We start from the raw sequence: 25,498 nt of genomic DNA, 5'->3' as shown, positions 1-25,498 counted from the left end.
AAATAAATATTTACAACTAAGTCAGCAGGTTAAGATTCCTACTTAGGCGAACTAAGTCAGGTTTGCCTAAAGTCTTTGGTTTATATGATGTTTGTATGATGTCTGGGTGTAAGGAGTGGGGGGGCAGTGAGTAAAGGGAAGAGCTGGTCACACTAAGTCTAACACACACAAACACAGAAGCCTGAGATATGATTACATCCTCTTCTCTCTGCTTATTTACCAAGAATCTACAATATGTGATCCTGACAACACATGTTTTCTATTTTGTCAGTTTGATAAAAGTATACCATGTCAACAGTTTTTAGCTTGTGATTTGGTGATTGTTTCAGCATTGACTGTCACTGACCTGTATGTCAGCTGACACAACTGACACAGTTAAATCAGAAATTAGCATGCAGCCTCCTAAAATGCCGGACACATGCACCCTTTGCACAAGAGAGATATAATGGAACCCACATGATACCCCATTAAACAATAAAACATGTGACATTAACTAAAAACAGGAACACATCAGCAAATATGCCTGAGGAAGTTTATGGTATTTAACTCCTAAACATTAATTTTATTGTGGTAGATGAGGAACTAATTAACTGAGAGTTTCCTTTTTTATTGGAAGCGGAAATACTGTCCAGAAAAAATGACGAAGAGTAAATACAACATATTTTAAGTTTATTAAGCTTGGCTCATCGACTTCTATTTACTTAAGCTAATCTCATAAGGCAATTAAATATTCCAATCAGTAACTTTATATGACTATTTTATTTAGCACATTTCTGAAAACTTAATCGATGTGTTAAAAGTGCAGAATGAGTATGTGAATATATTTCTGGTTTCATACAGCCAAAACAATGGCTAAATACATTTTCAAAAAAATCATGGGATCTTTTCCAACATGAGCTCTGGATAAACAGACACATGGAAAATGACAATAGAAAAAGTTTAAAATTTGATTATAATGAAAATAGTTAAGGTTCAGGTTATATTTACATAAGATGAATGTTTCCATCAGCACTGTAATACTTTTCTGTAAACAATTATGTTTTCCTAGGCAGAGGAAGCCTCATCCAGGTGTGGCAGAGTGAATTTGGTTCTACATACCCTATGAAATGCAATTAATTGCTCAGAGGGATTTTAGACTGGAAGAATCTTTTTTTGAAACAGGATCTGTGTTTTGCTGGCATTATACTCAGTATTTATCATTTATAAATAATAGCACAAACACAATGCTAGGCCATATATAACCCTATTTAATCTCTGTAATGATTTAGTAAAATGGGTGTTATTAACCTATTATGTAGATGAGGAAGCTGACGCTCAGTAACTTGCACAGAGACATTAAAGTAGCAGAATGAAGCAAAACTGGATTCTAAGTCCGTGCTTTGTTATTCCAGTACCTCTCAATTTGTAGCTGCCTTTTAGAGATTGGGTCACTTAAATCAAACACACACACAAAAACAATTGAATGTATGAAACCATATTGACAAAATAATCAATTGTTTTAAACATATGAATCAGTTACTTTTCTATATACGTACATAGCCTGTAAAAGCAAGATACACTTTGTTATAATACATATTCTGCTCTGTAGTTGTAATATGATAGGTCAATAACAACTTCTCAGTAAAAAGTTCATGATAATTTTAAAAAATGAGTATATACTAGACTAGGCTCAAAGTTCCTAAACTTTCTTGGATTCAGGCACTATCGATGGCTTAATAATTTTTTCATGGCAACCTTAGGACAAAAGAAACATCCAGCTACCTTCCTTTGTTATTCCCCACATAGTTGTCAACCATATGTGACTTCTCTGGTTGTCAGTTGTTTTAATTTGAGTAATTACAAAGTTGTCAACGAAAGAGACTGACTAACCCATCTTGCTTGATTTGAGTTTCAAGTAACTATGAAAGACATACTATTTCTAGGTATCAAACATTCAAATGCTTTTCCTCAATCCATTCATAGAAAGTATTTATGATAATGTTCCTGTTTAGACTGTGTCTTGATAAAATAAGTAAAATATAAATCTCTGGAGCTACACAAAAAAGTTACAATGTTCTCAACAGGGAAAAACAAAATAAAAACACAAGTTGGGAGATCTAACCAACATACATTTAGCTAACATCTGTTTTCCAAAAAAGAAGTATTTTGTTGGACATAAAGATATTTTCCCTTTAAGAAATATAACGGCAGAATTAGAAATAGGGTGTGGAATGGAGACCTACAGAAGGTAGCTGCTAGACTCTCTCTTAACTGCTAGAATACACATCATTAAAGGGTATAAGAATAAATTAATAGCAGCACAGCCAGAGACATCAGAGCAAACTAGCTAGATAGAAAAGAAGCTTTAAAGAATGTTGTACTCCATTGTTATCCATGAATATGTAGGATTAATTTACAAACATTGATATATTCGTATAATCTTGGATAGTGTTTTGGCATTTGCTTTTAATGAAATCAAACATTCAACCTCACTTCTTCATGGATCTGTATCTAGTTATTGCTTTTCCTACTTATTTCTTAAAAACTAATACTTTCAGACTTCTAAAGAGTTAAAAATAATGGTGTATTATTAAATGGACTGCTTTTTAATACATATAATAACTTGAAAGATATTATGTAAAAACACTGGTTTAATCAATCAACTCAATTCAGAGGCCATTTTATTCAGGGGGAAAGATTAAATAATTCGTATTTTTAACTTGTTAGTTCTATGAAAACTGTGAAAGTTGCTATATATAAACACACTCCAAATTTTGTATTACACAATTTAAAAATCCCAATTTTAAATTATATTTATGAATGCGAGTGCATTTTAATTAGAAAACAATTATTAGAGTCCTGAAATAAATTTGAGAAACTATATTTAGCTAAGGTTCCAATTCTGAATTATAAAATAAATTGGTGTATAAATGAATTGGTTCAAGTACACTTCGAATGGCGGAAGAGTCATTTGCCTCTGCTGGAACGTCTGAGTGGAATCTTAACCTCTTAATGAAAGACTTCTACCTGTGAACTAAAAAGCTTGTAAGAGGTAGATATTTTTTAAATAAAAAGTACAGACCTTTGACACCTGCAGAACAGTTTTCTTATTGGTAGGAAGACACCACTTTTGTATTTTGCTCATTGTAGAAAAAAATCTACCAAAATTCAAAATATTTTTGAATGTGTATGCTGGTTGTGGACTAACATTTTAGGTTTGAGAGAGACTTTTGAGATAAGTTGCTTGAAAGTCGTAAGTTTGATCAATACCAGTTACTCTAACACCAACTTCCATTTCTCTTTCCGTAACACACAGCTTCCTCACACCCCACCCTCAGGTTAATCTTTGTTCCTTCAGAACACATATTTTACAGGCATAGTGAAAGGAATGGGTGCTTCTCTTTTTACTAATGACTACAGTCCTCTGCCTTTCTCCTTTCTGTCTGGGTGTATAATTTCTAGTCGTATAATTCTAATAAATGCTTTAAAATCTTTTGACATGAAGCCATTTTATGTGGAAATAAAAAAATCTACAGGGAGGCAACAATCCAATTAGATAACCCATTTTTCTATATATAGTATAAAACAAACAGTTGTAAAACAGTTGGCTTGATAGTTTAGCCCAAAGTGTCAAATTAAATGTGTCACATAGCTACATATATAGAGTCTTTCCCCACAAGTGGGCATGTGCCTAGTGCTACAGTTCCCAAACTGTGTGCTAAGGTACCAGGGTGCTATAACTAATTCACAGGGGCACACTGAATATTTTAAAACTTCAAGGAAAATGCAGAGACACTACTAAAATTACCTTAGTTGTTTAGAAATGTCCCTAGGTCAATAACATGTTTTTTGCTAAAATAGAGTTTACAATAGTTTTACAAGTTTCATCACTGAGAAAAAGGAGATATATATGTCTCTATTGTGACAAAGTGTCATAGCATGGTATAAAATAATTATTCATGTTGTGCCTTGTTGTTTATACCATAAATACATAAGTAATTTTAAGCATCATAACTGTGAGATGATAACTGAGCTATGTAAGTAACCATTGTTTGAACAAGTCTTTCTTGCCAGCACACACTGTCACCACAAACACTCACACACAAGCAAACAAAAAATAAAATCTTTCTTTGATAAATCCCTCAAATTTTATTAGACTGTAACTATATTTAATCTTTTAATCCACACTGATTTTTAACACTTAAGACCATAAAAATTCCATTCAATGTAAAAATAAACCCATTCAGCTCGTTTTGTTTTTTTTGTTTTTTTCTTTCTGACATGATTCTCATTCTTGGTAACTTACATGTGTGAAATGAAAGGAGTGCTTGGCTAATGACAGTCTGCTCACAGGCAAGAGCCCTCAAAATGTGGTATTACCATATGAATTTGCGCTAGTCTAGTCTAACCCTCAGAATTCTAAGTTCATATTTTTGTTGCCACAACAAACATAAAATCTCACACTAACTAAGGTCATCAAACTAAATTATAAGCCCAGAAGACCAATATATCATTTTGTTTGACTAAATGTAACTGTTAACTATACTAGACAGCTCTATTCTCCAGTAGGCGTGTTCTTTCACTGTAGAAAGCTCCATTAGAAGGCTAACTGTAGTGATAAGGTTGATAAGAAAGTGTGAAAGCAGAAAAAATATATAATAAAACAGGCTAAGAGAGCGTTTTGTTTCTAAGTATACAATAGATACATATCTCCGAGAAACACTGAACAAGTCATGCTCTTGGAATATCATGTGGAATCAGATACTGTATTAGGTTTCCCTATTGTAAAAGGCCAAAATAATACTACACATGGTAAAGGATTATTTTTTACTTACGTAATAGTCCGAGCATTGCTTCTGTGGTAGCTCCATAATGTCAGGTCCCAGGCTTGTTCTCTTTTTATTACACTGCCTTCCACACATTATGGCTTTCATCTCATTGACTGTGACATATTTTCTAGCTACCATATCCCCTCTCCAGTCAGTGGAAAGGGCAGAAGTGGGGAGAACTATAGCTACTTGTTAAACAGTACTATTTCCCTAATAATTTATTTTCACTTTGTTTCCAAAGAATATATTTAAATTTTTCCTAAACCTATTTATATAATCAGCTCGTAAAGGCCCTTCACATTTTTTCTGATATATTAAAAACATAGCACTTGCTGACTGCACAAACCTCAAACAATGTAGTAGAAATATAGAAAACAGAAACCAAATGTTTTCTATCTAGATATAGATATGTAATAGGATGTGAGCATATCTGTATATATATATGATATGTACTACGTAATACATAATTTATGTGAGCGTAAATTGACTATATTCTACTCATAAATATAAAAAAAAATGTATGTATTATGGACGTCTTTCTTCTTCCATACTTTTAGACCTAAATTATCCTGCATCATATTTCATTAAGCTGCATGTACTATATTTTATTTGTGTTTCCCACTAAGGAGCATTTATGATTGTCTATGATACTTACAGCTTTAAACGTTCCCATAAACATTTTTGTATACATGTATTTGCCCCAAACAAATTCTCCCATTGCCAGTATATTGTATTTTACTTTTATTTATTTGTTCTTTTCTGGCCATTTTTCACCTGAAAGATTGCCTCTAAATTTCAATGCTGAATTGGTTAATGGAGACTTTAAAACTTTCAAAATTGACTCCTCTGAGTTAATCTATGAATAAGCACCAATGAGACATAATCTGAAACTTATCTGGATTTAATAAATTCTGTCAGAAAAAAAATTAAACTAGATATCAGAAGACCTTGGTAGTCACAGTCCCATATCATATTATTTTATGCCCTTGGGAAAGTCATTTTTCTCTTTGTGCCTTAGCTTTTTCATCTTTAAGGTAATTACAGTAATGTCCGGCCAGCTCACTTCACAGGAGATTGTGAAAAATAGGTGGGATGAGTGTATGCTTTTCTAAAGAAATTAATTATTGTATAAGTATAATATACCATTATTACTTATTAAATGTACAAACCCATTTTGAAAATTTAGAATGTGACCTAATGGAGAGGATTTTAGAAGTCTATTCTAGGTCATTGTATTTCTGACCATTCAGGATATTTACATTATTTGTTTTTCCCTTCTTAGGGAAGGAGAAATTCCATAACATTTCTTAATTTCCACAGGTCTGAAGTGGTGCCTTAGTAGTAATGCTGGAACATAGAAGGAAAAGGAAACTTTGATACCTTTTCAGGGATTCTCAGATTTCTTAGATAATTAATCCAGGAATTTTCACTGGTACTAGAATTCATTCAATTTATGGGCAAAGAGGTAAAGAAAGAATGCTGTATCTTTTATATCCAGAAATGTCTTCCCATTTGGAAAGGTGTTTCTTAAAGGGTTTATAATCTCTTATTAAACTAGCCAACTAGGTGACTATGAAATTAAATAGGGTAAAATTTTCATTTACTATGTTACTTTGAAAAGACAAAGATATTTTCATTTTAAAAAATCTCTTACTGAAAAATGTTAGCTTGTGACAATGCAGTTAAGAACTAATAATTACCTTAAAATATCTTTTAAAATAGCTGTATAGTCAAACGAGATAATTTATTGATTTTACTTTCTTAAAGAAGATATGAAATAGTTATATTAGTTACTTATCATTTTATGAGTTTACTACAACTCCGCATTTCTCATAAAAATTCCAAATATTAAGATAATATTATACTATTCCAGCAAATCTACTATGAAGGTATTATTGATTTTCTGAATGTAGAAACCCCTTCACCTTTACTTGTGTATACCATATCAATTGTTCTGAACTTCTTAACTTGGATTCCACAAGATGATTTAGGAGAATTACAAATTTAACTAACTAAAATGAGGGCAGAAGTATAGCAAAGATTATTGCTACAAAAAAGCAAAGTACAATTTGCTTAGATTTCAGAAAGTATAAGTGATTTGATACAGTCACTATGATGATTTGAAACAATCAAGATGATAAAAGATTTTATTTTTACTATTTGTTGATATATAACGTCTTTTCTAGTAGATACTTTGACCATTCTCAGATGCTTTAATGACATCGTAATAGTGGGTTTTTCTTCATAGCAGAAATAATTTTAAAATTTAAGAAATTCATATTTATTTTTACTATCCAAGGGGATATGAATTATTTTTTTTAAATCAAATTTTACCAAAAAAGAATAATTGTGGAATATTATAAAAGAAGCATTCAATGTATGAAAATACTTTACAGAAGAGTCTTTAAGGACCTCCTCCATGTCCTTCTTTCCTCATATCTCCAAACTCTAGGCCTCTCTTTCTCTCTTCGTTTCCTAGTCTAACTTTGTATTTTTGGAAGCTGATCTAGAACACCATTGTTGTTTGGAATAAACCCTGTACAAAAAATCAGTTTGCTCCTTAGCATAACTATTTGCTTACAGTCTGTTTCTTTCACTAAACCTTGACCTTTCGATAGTTGAAAAGTGGTCTCCTGTTTTTGATATTTGTTAATTCTGAATTAAATAAATTGTTCCTTCATTTGTTCAGTCAGAAAAACATTTTAATAGCCTGTACTACATTTAACAGAAATGAGCATTTTAACAGTTTCTATGCTAGGAACTGGGATTTAAAGACAAGTAAGACATAATCACTGCTCTTAGAATGTGCATTGTGTAGTTGGGGAGAATGGGATATAAATAGATGTAATATAATAGACATATGCATAGAATTTTAACAGAATCAGAGGAAAGGGAATGAATTCAAATCTAAGAGTGATGGAAGGTGTCAGGGAATATATTTTGGAGTGAGGGACCCTAAGTCAAATCCCAAAGGATGAAAGGCACCTAAGCAATTGAAGAAGTTGTTGAGGTGGAGAGATACAGAAACAACATTAGCAGCAGAAAAGGGAAAAAAAAAGCCTGGATAAAGTCCAAAAAGCAAAGGTTGAAATAGGGTATACATGGATCTATAGGCATTTCAGTGTTAAGAGTAAATTGCAAGGCAAGAAATGCCAAGGGAGTAATAGTTTGAGGACATAAGAAGAGACAACTTGGAAATATTTATAGACCTTACATGCTGGAGATACTGAAAAACCATTGAAAGGCTAAAAGCCAGAGTTGAAATCACACTGGCATTTATCCATCCATCCGTCCGTCCGTCCGTCCGTCCGTCCATCCATCCACCCATCCATCCACCCACCCATCCATCCAAGTCAAGGCATTCTTTTCTTGTTCACTTTTGTAATGTTCAGTCCCTAACACAGTATATAGTCAATAAATGTTTATTAAATTTTAATTATGACAAATGCATATTTATTGTGACTGTAATGAATGTCACTGGAAGCTGAATAGAAAATTTATTTAGTAACAGGACTAGAGCCTGTAAGAAATGAAAGCCTGGGATTTATAAAACAAAGCTTGTGATTGATTAGCCATGGATGGTGAAAGGGAGGGAGAAATCAAGGATATTTTCATATTTATAGCCTACGTCACCAGGTGTCACCAAATGAAATAGAAATTCCAGGAGTAGACGTAGGTTTAGTGAGAAAAATGATGAATTAAGTTTTGCACTTGTAAGAATGAGCTTCTCATGGGGCAGTCTGGGGGAGAATGTCCAAAAAAAACAGTGGTAAAGGTCTAGGATAGAGCCACTGATTTGGAATACATTAGTTTGTATATGGTAGTTGGATCATGAGATTGGATAAGGTCATTCAGATAGTGAATAGAATGAGAAAAACCAAGCATCAAAGATTAGATCCTAAGAAATACTGATATTTAAGGGATGAGTAGAGGAAGGTAGAATAGCCTATTGCAGAAATAATAGTCAGCATAAGCATGGCAAGAGGAGAATCAGAAAAGCGTGTTCAAAGAAAAGTCAAGAGCGTATAGATGTGGTTAAATAAGTAAGGAATCATTAGCAGTATCAGCTGTTGTATAACCATGTCCATTAAAAATTGGCAATTTGGAGGTCATTAGTAAATTTACAAAACATTTCCAGAAAAGTTTATTCATTGAGAACTAAAGTGTTAGAGAATGATTTAAGATTATAATTGAAGACTAATTTCTAACAGTTTAGATAAGAAGAAAAAAAGTAAATAATTTGTTTTCTTACTAAACACTAAAGAAAGTGTTTTACAGGGGTTTTAGAGTCTAGATATTTGTTTTTTGTTGTTGTTGTTTTGTTTTATGATAGGAGGTAATTGTGCATATGTTTAAGGATATGATATGTATAAAACCTTATCTTTGTATTCAAGGTCCTCAATAGACTAACCCATCTTCTAAATATTTCTTGGTACTATATGAAATAGGTATAGGTGCAGGCTGATGCATTAAGACGCGTTGCTCACTCATTTCTCTTATCTTTCCTTTTAGACTCATCCATTCAATCATTCAGAAGTTAATACATTATCTACTCTGTACTAGGCATTGCAGCTCTTGGACTTTTACATTTTTTCTAGTTCTAACTTTTTATTCAAGACCTAACTGAAATCCAACCCCTTCTCATAATCTTTCTGTAATAATTTAAGGTGAAATAAATTTCTCTCTTCTTTGGTAATTACTGCCTTTCTCATTTGATTCTAATCACATGACTTGATTCATTTCACTTTCCATGTTTATATTTCTTATTTTTGTAAATGGAAGTGTTAGGAAGGCAAAGATTGTGGCTTGTATTTCTTTGTGTCCTCCATATAGTGTTTGATGCATGTTAGTTGAATGAGCATTAAATGATATATCTATTTTGAAAATTAAAGTATATGTTTTCGTAATGCTCTAAAAAATAGTCTGTGGTGTTTTCTAAAGCTTAATACTATCCTTACTAAAATAGAAATAACTACAGTACCTATTAACTGTGAGATCTTGGATACTTTTATTTTAATTTGGAGAATAAGAATAATACTTACCTTACTGAGTTATAAAGCTTAAATGAGATTTTATATACACACATATGTAAATATATTCATATTTATATGGAGTTGTATATATGTATATTTATATGTATATATGTAAATGTTTTAACAGAGTGCTGAAAGTCAACAAACATTAGTTGCCCACTTTTCAAATCAGTAGGAGAATAAAGAATTATTCAAAAATTATGTTGGAACAATTGAATAACTCCTTGAGTAAAAAATTATACATTTTTAAAAACTATGTAGTAAAATAAAATACAAGCCTAACCTATGTTTTTTTCCCTTCTTCCCCTCCCTTCCCCATATCTTTTTTTCCCATTAAATTGGTCATCAAGTCTGTTTTCTAAACTTGTTCCCTCCTCTCTTTCCTTTTTGATAAGTTTAGGCCATTATCGTTTCCCACTAGATTTGTGGCACTAGTTTTGAACATGTCTATTTGTTTCCAGGCCCCCGCTCTTCCAATCAGTTTTATCCCTTGCCACAAAATTGATCTATTTAAAACACAAATCACACTATGCCACTTCCCTGTTTAAAATCTTTCCACGACTTAACCTTGCCTTCCAAATAATCCAGAAGATTCTGCAAGATATGCGGCCAATCTGCTTTTAGCTGCATAGCTTACCATTCCCTTTCTGCGTCATTACACCGGGAGTATTAAAATAACCCTGGAAGCAGGGGCCAATAAAGAATAGTTGTTCTTGTTAGCACTGCCCTATCAATGGCAGGGGGCTCCTTCCGAGTAAAAAGAACCCACCGATTCATCTGTTAGCCCATGAGATGAAAGAAAGGAACTTCCTTCAAAAGTTCCATTCATAGTGTCCTTTTTAAAATTTATTCTGTTTTAGACTCCTAAGGAGCTCCCTCCACCTGAAAGTCAGAGTGGTAAGAGCTGAGTGTTTTAAGTACCAATTTAAAAAGATTAAAAAGTGTAATCCAGGTTGCACTAAATAGCAGACGCTTACCGTGTGTCTCTCTACAGAAGACATGGAAAGTAGATGGTAAGATGGTCCTGAAAGATAATTTGGTAGTGAACATAGTCATTTTTTAAGAAGCACTTTAGCAAATAACCTTCCTCGAAACACTTTTCTGAGGTAAGTTCTTTTCTTGAGGTATCTAGAATACCTAATACATTCGTCTGCTTTGCTTATTGTATCATTGGATTGGTTTACATGTTTACCACCCTCACTTGATTAGGAATTGGTCTAGGGCAGGGATTGTATGTGTGTATGTGTACAGGTTTTAATTTTTATATGTTCCAGCACCTAGAGAACAAAATCTGGTATTTGTTGAGAAGCAAAACAAAACTAAACCAAAAAAACCATGGAAGGCTATTAAGAAAATGAGTCTCCTTATTTCAATGAAGATAATACCATAAAACTTTCCAGAAACTCTATATTAGTTCAGTGGATGAAAGGGTGTGTGTCCTTAACCCTGAGTAAGAACATACTTGCTTTGGACAGTCTTCCTCAACTTAAATAAACTTGTTGAAAAACATTTTTTTCTTACTCTGTGTTATATATAGTGTAGGAATGAATCCTTCATAGTGTCACCAGAGATAATAACTAAATATTTGTTACTTTAATACTAATGCAGTTAACATGCATCCTGAGGGGTTGAGTTATTTAATACTAGCTATATCCGTTGTATCAATAGATACTGTGATTTAACTTGTATTCTAAAAACAATTGACTCATGTGCCTCAGTACATTCTTCAACTTTTTGAAAAATTTTATTTTTTAGCTAGAATTTTCCGCAGTTGGCTTTGAAATAAGAAGAAAATTAATTTTGGAAAGTCTTAGGGAAAAACTGTTCAAATGGTTAAAACCTAGGAAAGAGTAAAATAAATTTCTTTTAACTAGTTTAAAGTAAATTTGAATAACTTACGCACGGTTGAACTTTAAAAGTCAGAATTTTCCATTACTAATTTTTACTAAGTAAGTACCTAATGAGGTATTTAGAAAATAAACCTGTTGTCATATTTTTTAATGCAGTTACTTGAGGGATGGCATAAATAGATGACAGTATTTACTTCAATCAAAGATCTTTTTTCGTTACCCCCAGCAGTTTCTCGACTTTTCTTTTACATTGAAAACTACCTTTGACCTTGTTTTTAAAGTCTTATAGATTCTGTGTCCACTTTAGAAAATTGACACATGTACATATTTTGAATTTAATTAAGAGTTAAATTGATATACTGGCCATTTTCAGTTGTTGTATTTGTGTTTCCTTAGTAACTTGGGGCATATTTCAAACACACTAGTTCTGGATATTCTGAGCTTAAAATCTTGGTGATAAGGTAGACATGGTTCAATTTATATATGTTTGTATGTTGGATGGATATAGTGTCAATATTGTGGTGCCTTAGACACAAAACTTTGGAACTTAGATATCCTGTCTATGGTTATAGATTTATACCTTGGAAACTATGTGTGATTAAAGATAGATACTAGCTATAGTAGTCTTGGTAATTCCCACTGCCAGTCTTTTGTTTTCTCCAACTCACTTAAAAATCGAATACTTTGATATGTGGCTATATATGGCACACATACAGTATTAGTTTGCCAAGGCTGCCATAACAAAATGCCACAAACTGCGTGGCTTAACCAACAGAAATTAATTTTCTCAGTTCTGAAGTCCAAGAGCAAGGTGTCAGCAGGATGGACTTGATTCTGAGGCCTCTTTCCTTGACTTGTCGAGGGTCATCTTTTCCTCTATCCTCACATGGTTGTCCCTTGGTCTGTGTTGTTTGTGTCCCAATCTCTTCTTCTTAAAAGGACAGCAGTCAGATTGATTAGGGCCCAACCATATGACCTTATTTTACCTCAATTACCTTTTAAAGACCCTATCTCCAAATACAGTCACATTCTGAGAGACTGGGGTCTATAACTTCAACATATAAATTTTAGTGGACACAATTCTGCCCATAACAGATATATAAAATTATTTATACATATACATTTTTGCACATATACAATACAGCATGTGTATAACATAATAGTTATTCATACACACACACGCACACACACATGACCCTTTATCGACACGGGAGTTAGAGCCACCAGCCCCCATGCAGTTGAAAATCCACGCTTAACTTTTGGCTCTCCAAAACTTAGTTAAGCTTGATATCCACAAGAATTTGGTTCCAGGACACCCCTTTCCCCACACCATGGGTAGCAAAATCCGCAGATGCTCCGGTCTACGATATACAATGGTGTAGATCAGTGTATACAATTGGACCTCTGCGTCCACTGACTCCCAACCACAGAGAGAAAACAGTACAGGTGTTTATTTTTAAATTTCACATATAATTGGACCTGCGCAGTTCAAACCATGTTGTTCGAAGTCTCCAAAGGAAAAATAACTATATTCATTTCATTAATATACATTAATAAATTTAGGAAATGAAAAAAGATAATATTCTAATACATGCATTTTTAATATTATAGAATAGTGTACATTTTAACTAATGAGCTTTAAATGTACATTTAATACTCAATTTGTTATTAACTATAAGATGCCAGTAATTTGTAAGTGCCCCAAACCTATGCAGGTATTTGGTATCGATCCAAATGTATAAGTCTTTGTCGCTAGGTTAGAGATCCAGGTTTATCTTTAAGAACCTCCTACTATCTAACCTGTTTAATGATACTTGTTAAAACTTCATTTCCTATTTATCACCTTTTCGTATCCAAATATCCTCAAGTCTGAATAGTTTCCTAACTCCCTGCCTTTAATCTCTTTTCTCTTATTCTATCACCTATCAATTAAATTGGTTTTCTTTGCATTCCCTCAGCATGTCATAATCATGCTTTGATGCATTTCACCCTACATAAAATATCTCTCCTTCCCGCTACCTGTAAATTTTAAAGGCTGAGCTCACTCTTATTTTTACTTTTATTCTCTAAAGAAAATAATTAGTTTTCCCTTAACTCCTATAGCACTCACTGATGGTCAATACTATTCAAATAAGCACTTAATTAGAAAAGATATTTGTGTAATAGAGAAAGATTAATTTTTCCTTTGTTGTGTTTTGTTGTTTTTATTTCCGAGAGCACCAAGCAGAGCTTTGGTCATGTGGTAGATGTTATAAGTGCTTATTAATTAATTAATTCACAACAAAGAAAGGAAATTATATGAAATAAAATGTCATTTGAAGAGCACCACAGCCTCTATGCTTTTACTATACTTAATTTTAAGATTATATTCTTTAAATGAATAATACAAATGAATTACATAGTTTTAAGTATTTAAATTGTCAATTCTAATAGTCATACTGTAATGTTTGTTGTTTCAGCTAGTTTGCATAAATACAAATTCAGCATTTAGACATCTAAAATACTCTTTACTTTATAAAATCTGGTAACAGTGTTTTCTAGGTTTAATATTAAAAATACCAAATGATAAGTAAAGCCTTATCGTGTGACATCAGTTGCCCCCCACCTCCTGCATCATCAGTGTTTTCCCTATTTACTGTATGTTTCTCACTTTCTCACTGGCATACAAGCAGGCTATAATTTTTACAAGTATATACATTTTAAATAAAGTTTTTTTTTATCACACATCCTTCATCAGCTACTGCAAAACACCTTAGTGCAATTGTCTATTTCAGCATTTCTAAGTGAATACAAATCGTGTGGGTCTCTTGTTAAAATGCAAATTCTAATACAGAAGGTATGTGCTCGCTGCTTTAACATATTATCATTCTTTCGGAAAAATCTTTCTTTACTTGGTTTCTGGAACATCAAATTCACATTTCTCTTCACTTTTTCTGCTACTTACCTATTTCCCTGACTATAAATGTTAGCATATCCCACAATCCAATCCTTGGGCCTCTTTTTATTCTATTAACTCCTAAATGGTGTCATGAAATCTATGTCTCCTATGTAGATGTCTCCCCTAAAATCCTATCACGTTTATCAGATGCCTCAATGAACACCTCTACTTGGCTATCTACTAGTAATTTCAAACTTAAAATTTTCAAATCTGGACTCTATCCCACCCTGCCTTATCTTTCCCCCTCTACTAGGCCCACACTGGCAATCTTGCTTCTCATCCATGTTTGAAAACCCAACAAGTAGTACCACTGTCCAATCAGCTGTTCAAGTGCAAAACTTGGGGGTCATCCTTGCGTTCCTCTTTCTCTCATTGTCAAGAATCATATCGTAGTCTCAGTTCTGCCTCTTAAATATCACTGACTTGCCCCATCACTCTCCACCCCCACATCATCGTGCTGATCCAGGCCATTATTACACATTATACAGAGTTCTGCATCTTTTTATTATTAATTGTAGCTTCCAATAGGTAACCAAAGCGTTTTTACTCAACCTGTCTTTTTTCCACGTTTATCAATTCCCTTATTCTGTGGGATGAAGCTTAGGTTCTTTAATACTGTTTATGAAGTCGTACATAATCTGGCCCCTGATTCCTTCCCCAGGCCTGTTTATGTCTACTTCCTTACCTGCATTCTGAACTTCAGCAGTGTAGGGACTGGGCTATGAGGTAATGCTGCCATTTGACTCAGAGCCCTCATGAAGATTGTTCCCCTTCCTGGAGTGCTCTTCCTTCCCTTCTTAGCCCAGCTAGCTTTCACCTAACTCAAGTTTTAGCTTAAACATGACTGCTTCCTGGAGGCCGTCTTTGACCTCTTAGACTAGGTTTGGGGCTCCCACAATATAGTCTGTAGTGTTATATACTTCCCTTTCTTAACAGTCACTATATTTTATGCGAATCTTTATCTTTTTCTTTGGAATTATCCGTATCTTTTTCTCCCATTAAGCTGTAAGATCTGGGAAGGCCAAATCAGCAGAGGTAGAGTCAGGTATTGGTATTTTGAAGCCTGGAACATATAATTTGGGGAGCCCTCTTTATGAATAAAAATATAAAAAATAAACATTTATACACTTAAGTTAAAAATTGAGTACTCTCTTATAAAAAATCCCAACAAAGTAAAAAATTAAGAAAGACAAATATAAAAATATATGACCCTGTGAACACACTGCTAGGGCCCCTCCCGAGAACCCCTAATATTAAGCTTCGTTAAATTCCCAGTAAATACATATTAATTAGTCTTCTCTGCATATTAATTAGTCTTCTTTAAAGCTCTATTTCTAGTGTTAAAAGCAGTGCTGAACAGCATATCAGGTACTCAATATTTTTGAATGAATATATTAACCGAGTTATTGTCTATTATATTTTTCATCCGTTTGGCATTAAACAAGTTTTCCCAAATCAGATTTCTAAAACGTGTTTCATACATTAGAAAATTATTTTTATAATTATTGTCAATTATTTGCTATAGTCATATTTCAAATACTAATAATGTACACACTGTTTGCATATCCTTGGGCTCTGCATAAAGTCTGTTGCACCTCTTTACTAAGTGGAAAAAAATTTTGGCATTAAATAAACATTATAATTGTCTTTATGTGTGTATATGTATATATGTGTATGTCTATATCTTTATGGATCATATATATTAAGACTTTAAAATTAATTTTGAATTACTAAGATTTATTTTTTTAAAATATTTCCACAAACAGAAACCATTCGTGCAGAAACCATCTATCTTCTGTTTTCTTTATATTTTTATAAACATTTGTCTCTGGACTAATAAAGATACCAATAGTTTATATAACTTAAAAAGTGCATTAAATGTTTTCTTTATTATGAATTTGTCCACAAAACATAATTTAAGCGGTTATTTGAATCAAGACAATAAGAGCATTCAAAAGATAAGCTCTTTGGCTTAAATCTTTAGAGTTTAGTTTGTTAAAATAGAATTAAGTTGGTTAAGTTCCTTTTATAATAACATTTTAAATATACTAAAGAGTTACTGTGCTCATATCAAGATTGTCAGGTGTGTGTGTGTATGTGTGTGTGTGTGTGTATAATGTGTGTGTGTGTGTGTGTGTGTAAATGTGTTATAAAGTGCAGCCCTCTGATCAATGCACACTTTTTCCTCCCATTTTCCTAAATACATCATGAAAAAAGGATGAGGTTTCCGCCTTAATTGCTTGTGCCTTTTATTCACATTCCTCTCTCAGCCAGAATTGTGAAAAGAGTGTTAGTAAAAGGCTGCACAATAGAGCTTTTCATTAGGCCTCAGCAAGGCACACAAAAGAAGGCTTTTGGAAAGAGTGAATGCATGAGTTTAATTTGCAGGTGGAGAGTAGATAAAAGGTGCTGACGCCTCTATTATTCTCTTACTTAGGTGACCCTTACCCTGTTCAGCTGATCCCAACTACCATGGCAGCTGCTGCCGCAGCAACACCAGGCTTAGGCCCACTCCAACTGCAGGTAAGTCAGGAAACAATATGGAAGAGATAAAGGTTAAGTAAATATCAAAAATAGCTAATTATCCTGTTAAAGCAAAAGAAAACTGACTAGTGATAGTTGTCGCACACTTTTTTATTTTTGAATTTATTTGTATGGATCCTCAACCCAAATTTGAGATGTTGATTCTTTTAATTTTTAGCCCTGTTTTCTGTACTAATGATAACTTATTGTAATTTTTTTATTGCCTGGTATGATTTAACAAAATGAACTGTACTTTTGCTTTGATTATCATGTGCCATAATTTCCTCACAGAATGGGCCTCATCAAGTAAAAAGAACCAAAAAAATCTACAAAAGATATTTTTTAAAAAAAGGTATTCAAACAGATACTTACTATGTATCAAGGCAACTTAACAAAAATTACATTTAAAATTGTTCAGTATTACTGAAGCTCTCGTCACGTCCCTTTATTTTCCTGCCAATGCCAGTTCAGTTAGGCAAGCAAGGGTAAGTAGACCAAATAAGCAGATACCTGAATGAAGATAACTTTATCCAGACATCCCAATTAAGATCTTTTTTATCCCTGCAGCATATACATTCCAAAAATGTCAGTGTTAACTTTACTAGATGACCAAGTGATTTTGGAAATTTTGTCTCTGGGGTTGAAAAGAATATCAATACAATTATATTAAAGGTATTTTTCATTAACTATTTAAATATTTGAATCAGCATCCTATAAAATCTTCCCTGTTTTCTGCTGTTATAGACTTTACAGTTATGCAATTAATAGGAATAACAAATCATCTAATAATAAATCTCCCCTTTAGAGAAGATTTTTCTTTTTTTCCTGAAAGACACAGTATGCCTGTGAAGCCAGATATAAAGCAGTTATGCTTAATAAAATTAAATCATATTCATGGAAGTGCATTGTCATGACAGATGACCTTGGTCAATACAGAAGCATATAGTTTCACAGTATAGCGTCAAGAAACAGATACATCTGGTCGGCAAGGGGGATTGTCAGAAGACCTGGTAGGTTTCTGAAAACCCAAATGAGCCTCAAAAGGAACACAGGAGGAGCTGAGACATACTGTGTTCTACAGAGGTCATTCCTATTTTACCTTTTCTTCAAAATGCTACAGTGTGAGTTTCTGTGGGAAACACCTTGGGAAATGTTGGAGCCAGGGGACAATAAAAGTAACGTGGCATTTCTTATCCTTTGAAATGGCATCTGGGAAATAACTACAATAGGGAAAAGTGGTTGTAATAGTTACAATTAAAAAAGAGTAGTGGAATTAAAGAAAAAGGGAAAAATATTCAGCAATCGATTTAAATGTGAAAAATAAGAGTTTTAGAGATTTAGGATGTCTATTTTCAAAGCATGTTAGACATTCTCATTTCTTTTCACCATTGGATTAGTGGTGAAAGGGAGCAAGGTGAGTCGAAGGCATCTCCTGTGTTTTATTGCAGGATTCTAGCAGAAGGTAGGTTCATTAGGCGGCAATCCAAACTTGGTTTCCTATAGAGAAGTATCATATATTAGAATATTTGACAAAAATTAAGTTTCATTAGTCCTTATGATATTATGGCAGATTACCTTAAAATTTAAAGATATATATGTTTTCCTCTTTCTCAGAAAAAAAGACACCAAACTTACTTCCTTTATCTACAATTTGATCTATAAATGAGATAAAGATCCTTTATATAAGTGGCCTTGTAGCCATTAAAATATAAACTTTTAATTAGGATTTCAGTAAATTAACACTGTGGTATAACAAGGAAATTAATAATCCAAAACTCATTCATGGTAAACTATTAGCTGCTGTTAAAACACACACACACACACACACAAACACACTTTTGCTCACGATTGAAAAATGGTACTCAGACGCAAACACATTATCATGGCAGATACTCTGGCTTTTCTTTGAAGTGGACTGACTCTGACCTTTGCCAGGATGTCTACACCAGTTTACTTTCTACTCAAAGTCCTGACACTATATTCACAGAACCCTGACCTTGACTTCAGCTTTTCCCAGAGCTGCAAAGGAGACCTGTAATACATCCTCTCCCCTTACTTTAAAATAGCATCCAAATTCTTTTCTTCTCTATAAACCTCCCCAGGTGCATCAGAGAAAAGCTGACTACAATGCCTAATTAGAAGTCTTATCTTAACCCTTATCCAACATTCACCCTTATCTTGGGAACCTATCTCTGAGAAGTTTCATCTCAGTGGAGTATAATGTATGAGCCAGTTTTGATTTTCTGCAAACTCTACTTTCAATTCTAGTCTGCTAAATCTTCATTTTCCATTCCTTAGTATACCTTGAGTAGACTTCATCACTTTCAAGTCCCTTTCAGTTCTAAGATTCTCTTTCAGTTATTAAGATTCAGTCTTAGATTCTTATGCTAGAGTCTCTGGTAATGCTTTCACAAGGATTATCTCATTTCATTTTATTATACTACTCTGTGTTATGTATTAATATCTTCGTTTGATAAAGAAGAAAAGTGAGTCACAGGGTTCAAAAACCCATGGTTTTTGAACAATTATATTTGCTTCTCCAATACAGGGGATATTGTTTTAAACTTTGGGGGCATAGCTCTTCTTAGGACATTTGCTAATACAGTAACCTGCTAGTCAAATTATAACAATACTGCTGATTAATTGGCACTAATACAAATACTCGTTATGACTTGCAATCCTAAAAAAGGAGCAGGATTCATAATGATAGCTATCTACTTCAAACTCTGCATTTTTCACTTCATACCTCTTTCCAAAGATATATGTCCATTCAAGCCTCTCTTTTTGAACATCTGGATCTAAAAAGAGATACTAGAATATATTCCTAGTCGTGGTTGACTTTGTTTACCTATCATTTGTTTTTGCCTTTGAAATAATCTTTTGCACACAATTGTTCAGGCTTGGATAATATGTCAAGTAAAACTCATAACCATGACCTTTATTAAAAAATAATAAAGATAAGTACAATTGTTTTCAAAGTAGAGCAAAATGACATGTTTTAAATTAAACCACCTTTTATTAGTTAAATATTGTTTATTGCTCCTGAATACAATAACGAAATATATACCATGTAATAGAAGTACTTTACATTAAAAAATAATGTTCCTGTGTACTTTTCGGTACAGTTAAAATAGTCAAAGTATTGATGTATATTTATTTTTTATAGGAAAAGAAATAACATTCAGATTATATTCATAAAACCAATTAACATTTGGCCAAGGCACCATTTTATTTATTTCCTTTGTAATGAAATACCTGTCTGTCTCTTCTGCCTTTTAAGTCTTTCCTGAGCTTTAGATCCATATAGCCAACTATTTATTGGCTTTTTTGGGGGAGGTGGGTTATTCAGAGGAAACATATAGATGTTTACAGACACTAGAAACAGACCAACGTGGAACTAGCCAGTTCTTTTCTTTGCCCCTTAGATCTGCTCATTCTCTGGTCTTGGTAAATAAATCCATTCCATCTATTGCTCAATCAGGAAACATGAGAGCTCTCCTTAACACTTGTTCCTCCCTTTTCCGCTATACCTAGTCATTCATCCCACCTACTAAACACATCAAGAATCCACCTGTTACTTTTCTATCTTTCTTTCCTTTGTAACTGTCACCCTTTTTGATCAGGCTACCCTAATTGCTTGCTTAACTTACTGCAATAGCCCCAGAATTGGTCTTTCTGTCTTCAGTTTGCCTCCTCCAATGTACTCTCTACGTTATTCAGAATGATCCTTCTGATTTTAGAAAATATGAGCACATTCTCCCCCTACTTAAAGAAAGGCCTTAAATAACTCTGTGGTGGTTTCAAATGATCTCTTCTCTCTGGATCTTTACATATGATGATTCCTTTTCCTAAAATTCTATTACCCACCATCTTTATCAAGCCAACTCCCACTTATTCCTGTCATTATGAGTTAAAACATCACTTTTTCAGGGAAGACCTCATTGTCCCCAAGTCTGGATTAAAGCAGCTCTTATGTGTTCCAATAAGACACTGTATTTTCTTCTCTTACATAGCACTTGTAGAATATGTTTTAAATCCTACTTTCTGGTTTCCACCAGATGACAGAATCTATGAAGTCAGTGACTCACTATTATTTGCACTTAATCCAGTGCTTGAAGTATTTTATAGACCAATAAATATATATTAAATGAAAGGGTGAAGAGTGAATCTTAACATTACACTTTCAATAAATTATGCATCTGTTATGCTCAAATAGCTGTTCTGCTTGATAATATTAGAATTAAGCTGAATATTAATAATTGCTTTCCTATATAAATTAATCTTCATCCTTTAAAAAAGATAACAGCAGAAATAGAAATATCAAAGGCACCATTGGCTCATAGAAGAAAAAAATTAGTAGTGTGAATTCAATTTAGTAAGACATACATTGACATTTTATAATAAAAATGATCCTCATGTAATGCAATAAAAGAAACTTAAGAAAACACTACATACCTAGTACCATGTTTAGCACTACAGTATTTTAAAAAAAATATTTTTATAATAGTTTTGCTTCATACTACTTTATTCAGTCTGCTCCAACTACACCAGCCTCTTTCTGTCCTTTGACTTGCTAAGGCATGCTCCCACCTTAGAGTTTTGCATTAGCTGCCCCTCTACCTGACATGCTCTTCCCTCTGCCTGGAAGGCTAATTTTCACTTCATTCAAGAATTTGCTCTAATGTCATCTCTCTGAGGCCTAACATAAACTAACCTATTTAAATCATAAAATAACACTCCCAGAAATACCACACGCCCTATTTACCTTATTCTGCGTTTTTCTATAGCATTAGTCATCTTTAAACATACTGTATACCTTACTTATCATATTCCTTATTCATTGTCTGTCCCAAATATTCTCTAAGCTCCACCAAAGCAGGGATCATAATATTGTGTTGGTCAGTAATGTCTCTTAAGTGCTCAGAAGAATGCCTAGCAAATAGCTGGTACTCAATACATATTTTTAAAATGAAAGAAATTATCATGAGCTAGAGGTCATAATCATTTTTAATAGAACAACAAAGCAATATATGATTAATTTCTGGAACAAACGATACTAATTTAAAGACCAGAGAACTTCACACTTTTTTCAGCCCGTTTGGAAGATTCTTAGTATATGAGAAATCTCTAACTGTATCTCACCCTGCTCTTTCCTCTCTTTTTATATTACCATAACCATGGGCTGCTGTGTAAAGAATACATTTTAGCATTTATTAAAGTTTATGTACTTCCTTTAAACTCATTATATTTTATTTAAAAAAAGACCAAACGTTGCAACATTGATTATTCCTACATTGTTTGCTAATGAATGAGAATACATGCATAACAATGTAAAAAATACATAAGAATATGAGCTACTTGGAGGTACTTTTGACTCCATATGGCTCACCTTGCCACTAGAACACTAAAGTAAATTATTTCTAAATAATGAAAGGATGTGTTATCATAGTAACTAGCCAAATAGCAACACATATACTGCATTCACTTTCTTTTTTTACTTCCTCCCCATCCTTTTTTTTTTTTTTTTCCTTTCCTCTTCCTCTTCAAACTACTTTTTTTCTCCCAAAAACCAACAATGCTTTTGACATTTGGGGGGGGTTCATTTATATGGAAAACTAATGTAGCTTCATTTCAATATTAAAAAGTGAGTATTATTACTTAAGAAAAATAAAGTTATACTTTGAAACTTTTGGACATTTGTGACTACATAAAATGAACTAAGCATATTGTCTATTTCAATTAATAAAACCAAATGATGGCAATAATCTATCTAATATTTATTTCTTATATTCATTGTCATTAATTTGCGTTTTACTTGTTGGGCATCGTGAATTTTTTTAATAATAATAGCTGTGTAGTATACTATTTCTAATTTTTAACTAGGCTTCTAAAATTTGAAATTAGAAGGAAATATTTGTCTATTTATTTCTCACTTTATAAATACTGTATTTGTGTTGGTCAAAATATGGCTGCCACCTGTTCTACCTATAGGAAGCGAAAAATGTTGACTCCAACCAGTGACTAATAGTGATAAGCAAAGGACAAAAAGATTGAAATTCTTCTTGAATGGTCATGTTTTACTCAAAATAAGCAAGTAATGTTCACTCAAGAATTTATTAACTTTTTAATGGTTTTAGTAGGATTATTTTTTAAATTTATAATGTTTTTGGAATAAAGACTCAACATTATAGGTTGTCATGAATGAAATCACATGGGCCTATAATTCTAGTAACCAGTAACATCAGTAATATGCATTCTCTGGGATAGAGGGAACGACAGATGACATGTGATCATAGTGGGAAATGAAACATACAAAGAAAAATCAGCTGAGAGCACTCTTTTTTCATGGAAGTCATAGTGGAAATGGCTTAAGCTTCTATCTGATCAGGAGTAACATCAAGGTAGATATGGATGAAAAACTGAAGTTCATCTTTTTATCAACCTCCTGCCAGTCTCTGAAGCTCAGTAATTATGACAGGACAAAGATAACTACTTCATATTTCCCAGAGCACTGTAAGTTTCAAGTTGGTGCCAACATAATTGCGGTTTAAAAGGTTAAAAATAATTGCAAAAACCTCAATCACTTTTGCACCAACCTCATAGCTGACCATGGCTTTATGAGTCTGACCAAGAGAAACCCCCAGAAAATCGATAAGGAAGAAATACCTATGGAAAGGTCTGGATGTGAGGATTCTTAACTTCTTATTGAAGGAATTACTTACAAGGATAAACACTTATAAAGTATTCATCTTTAGCTACCTAGATACTCTACTCTTCAGCTTAACTTTTAGATCATAGTCGTTTCCATACAGGGTGAAAAACGATCAACTGCTCCTCATTTCAGTCGCAACCCTGGGGTGCTATTTACTGTCGGACTTCTGTCTGCATGAATGAGTTTTCTTGCAGGTTAAAAGAATGAATTTCCTCTTTTCCTCTCCCTTCGACCCTGAGCCTGCAGGGCAGACAGACAGAAGCACACATATGATTAATACAGCACAGCTGCAAGCGTGAGTCATTTGCATATGTATTAATAGAGGCAAAAAAACCCAACAACAATTAAATTATATGCAGAGACATTCTGCATACTAAAGAACATGTGCAAATAGGCCTGAAAAAGTGCAGCCAACATTTTCTCTGACTTTTCCAAACCCATATGGGCTAGAGTCAAAACCCAGCCGTGTTCAAGAATCTCCTTTAAGGAAGAACCTGGTAAGAGCTACATCCATCGTTATTACCATCCCTAGGGTTCCTGGGAACTGTTTGACATTTGGACAATGGAGACAGTACAAGCAGTGTCTTTTTCATGCTATTTCTGTATTTGCTTATTTCCAGCAGCTTTATGGTATCTCATTACATGCTAACAAAAACATCAGTACACGTGTGCTTTTCCCCAGTTCCCATTTTTATTGTAATGACCAATCGAATAAATGGTAAACTTCAAAATTATATTTGAAGTTCCATCATTGCCTACACTAAAGTAATATAATTATTTACCATTGCCAGGTTTTCTGGTCATAAGCCATGCCTATTCCTCAATGGCATTCTGTCTTCTCTTAATCAAAACATGGTTAGGTTATCCTAAAATGTTTCTGGGCTAATTATCATACTTGAAAGGATTGCTAGGCTCAAGGCCAACAGTAGATGCAATCCCAGGAACAATACCAACTTACTGAAATGTTAAAAGGATACAGTTTTTTAAGTATACAGTGATTTTATCAAGAAAAAGAGAAGTACTCAATTTTTTTAGTCTTGGCGATACATATAAGAAGAGAGAGCAACTAATATTCTTCAGATTCACAGATTGTATTTTTATTAAAAATTTGTTCTTCAACCTAATTGTCCATTTAGTTTATATTAACAGTATCATTTAATTTATTCAAGGAATGTTTTATAAAGACAAATTCAGCCTTAGTAGTAAAATTTTACCTAAGTAAAAGTTATCACCTTAATATAAGACCAATAAGAATCTTGAGACTAAAGAGCCCAAATGAAGACAGATACCCCTTAAGAGGAACAAATCTTGGGTTTGTTGGTACCAGAAAACTGTTGAATAGTATCCGTGAATATTGTCTATTATTTGTATGGCTAAATTTCAAAGCATGCAACTGGAACATGTAAATTGCATTACATACAACTGGTAAACATAGGATAGACATAGTCATCATTAATTGATTATATACAGAAAAATGTAGTCTCTCAGCAGGGGATAATTAGAGAGAACATAACATAAATACCAAAATAAAAGTTTTTATTGTATCAAGGCATTATCTTTGGATTAATATTTGAAGAGGCACTATTACTAAGTGAGAATCATTATAACATAATGGGTCACACGGTGATGCCTGC

At 33.2% G+C, this 25,498-nt stretch overlaps 1 protein-coding gene across 21 annotated transcripts in view; it reads left to right on the top strand.

The window, feature by feature from the left end:
* SOX5 (SRY-box transcription factor 5) overlaps positions 1–25,498 on the top strand; it is a 946,176-nt gene that overhangs the window by 820,586 nt on the left and 100,092 nt on the right. For all 21 annotated transcript variants that reach the window (XM_088798391.1, XM_088798399.1, XM_088798419.1 and 18 more), the window contains one exon: positions 17,067–17,152. In XM_088798391.1, the coding sequence (XP_088654517.1) occupies positions 17,067–17,152 (86 nt within the window). The remainder of the gene's footprint in view (positions 1–17,066; positions 17,153–25,498) is intronic.

This window comes from Rhinolophus sinicus, chromosome 1, assembly GCF_057876585.1.
Source record: "Rhinolophus sinicus isolate RSI-liver-muscle chromosome 1, RSI-T2T, whole genome shotgun sequence".
Taxonomy (NCBI): domain Eukaryota; kingdom Metazoa; phylum Chordata; class Mammalia; order Chiroptera; family Rhinolophidae; genus Rhinolophus; species Rhinolophus sinicus.
This window is presented reverse-complemented; position numbering and strand designations above follow the sequence as displayed.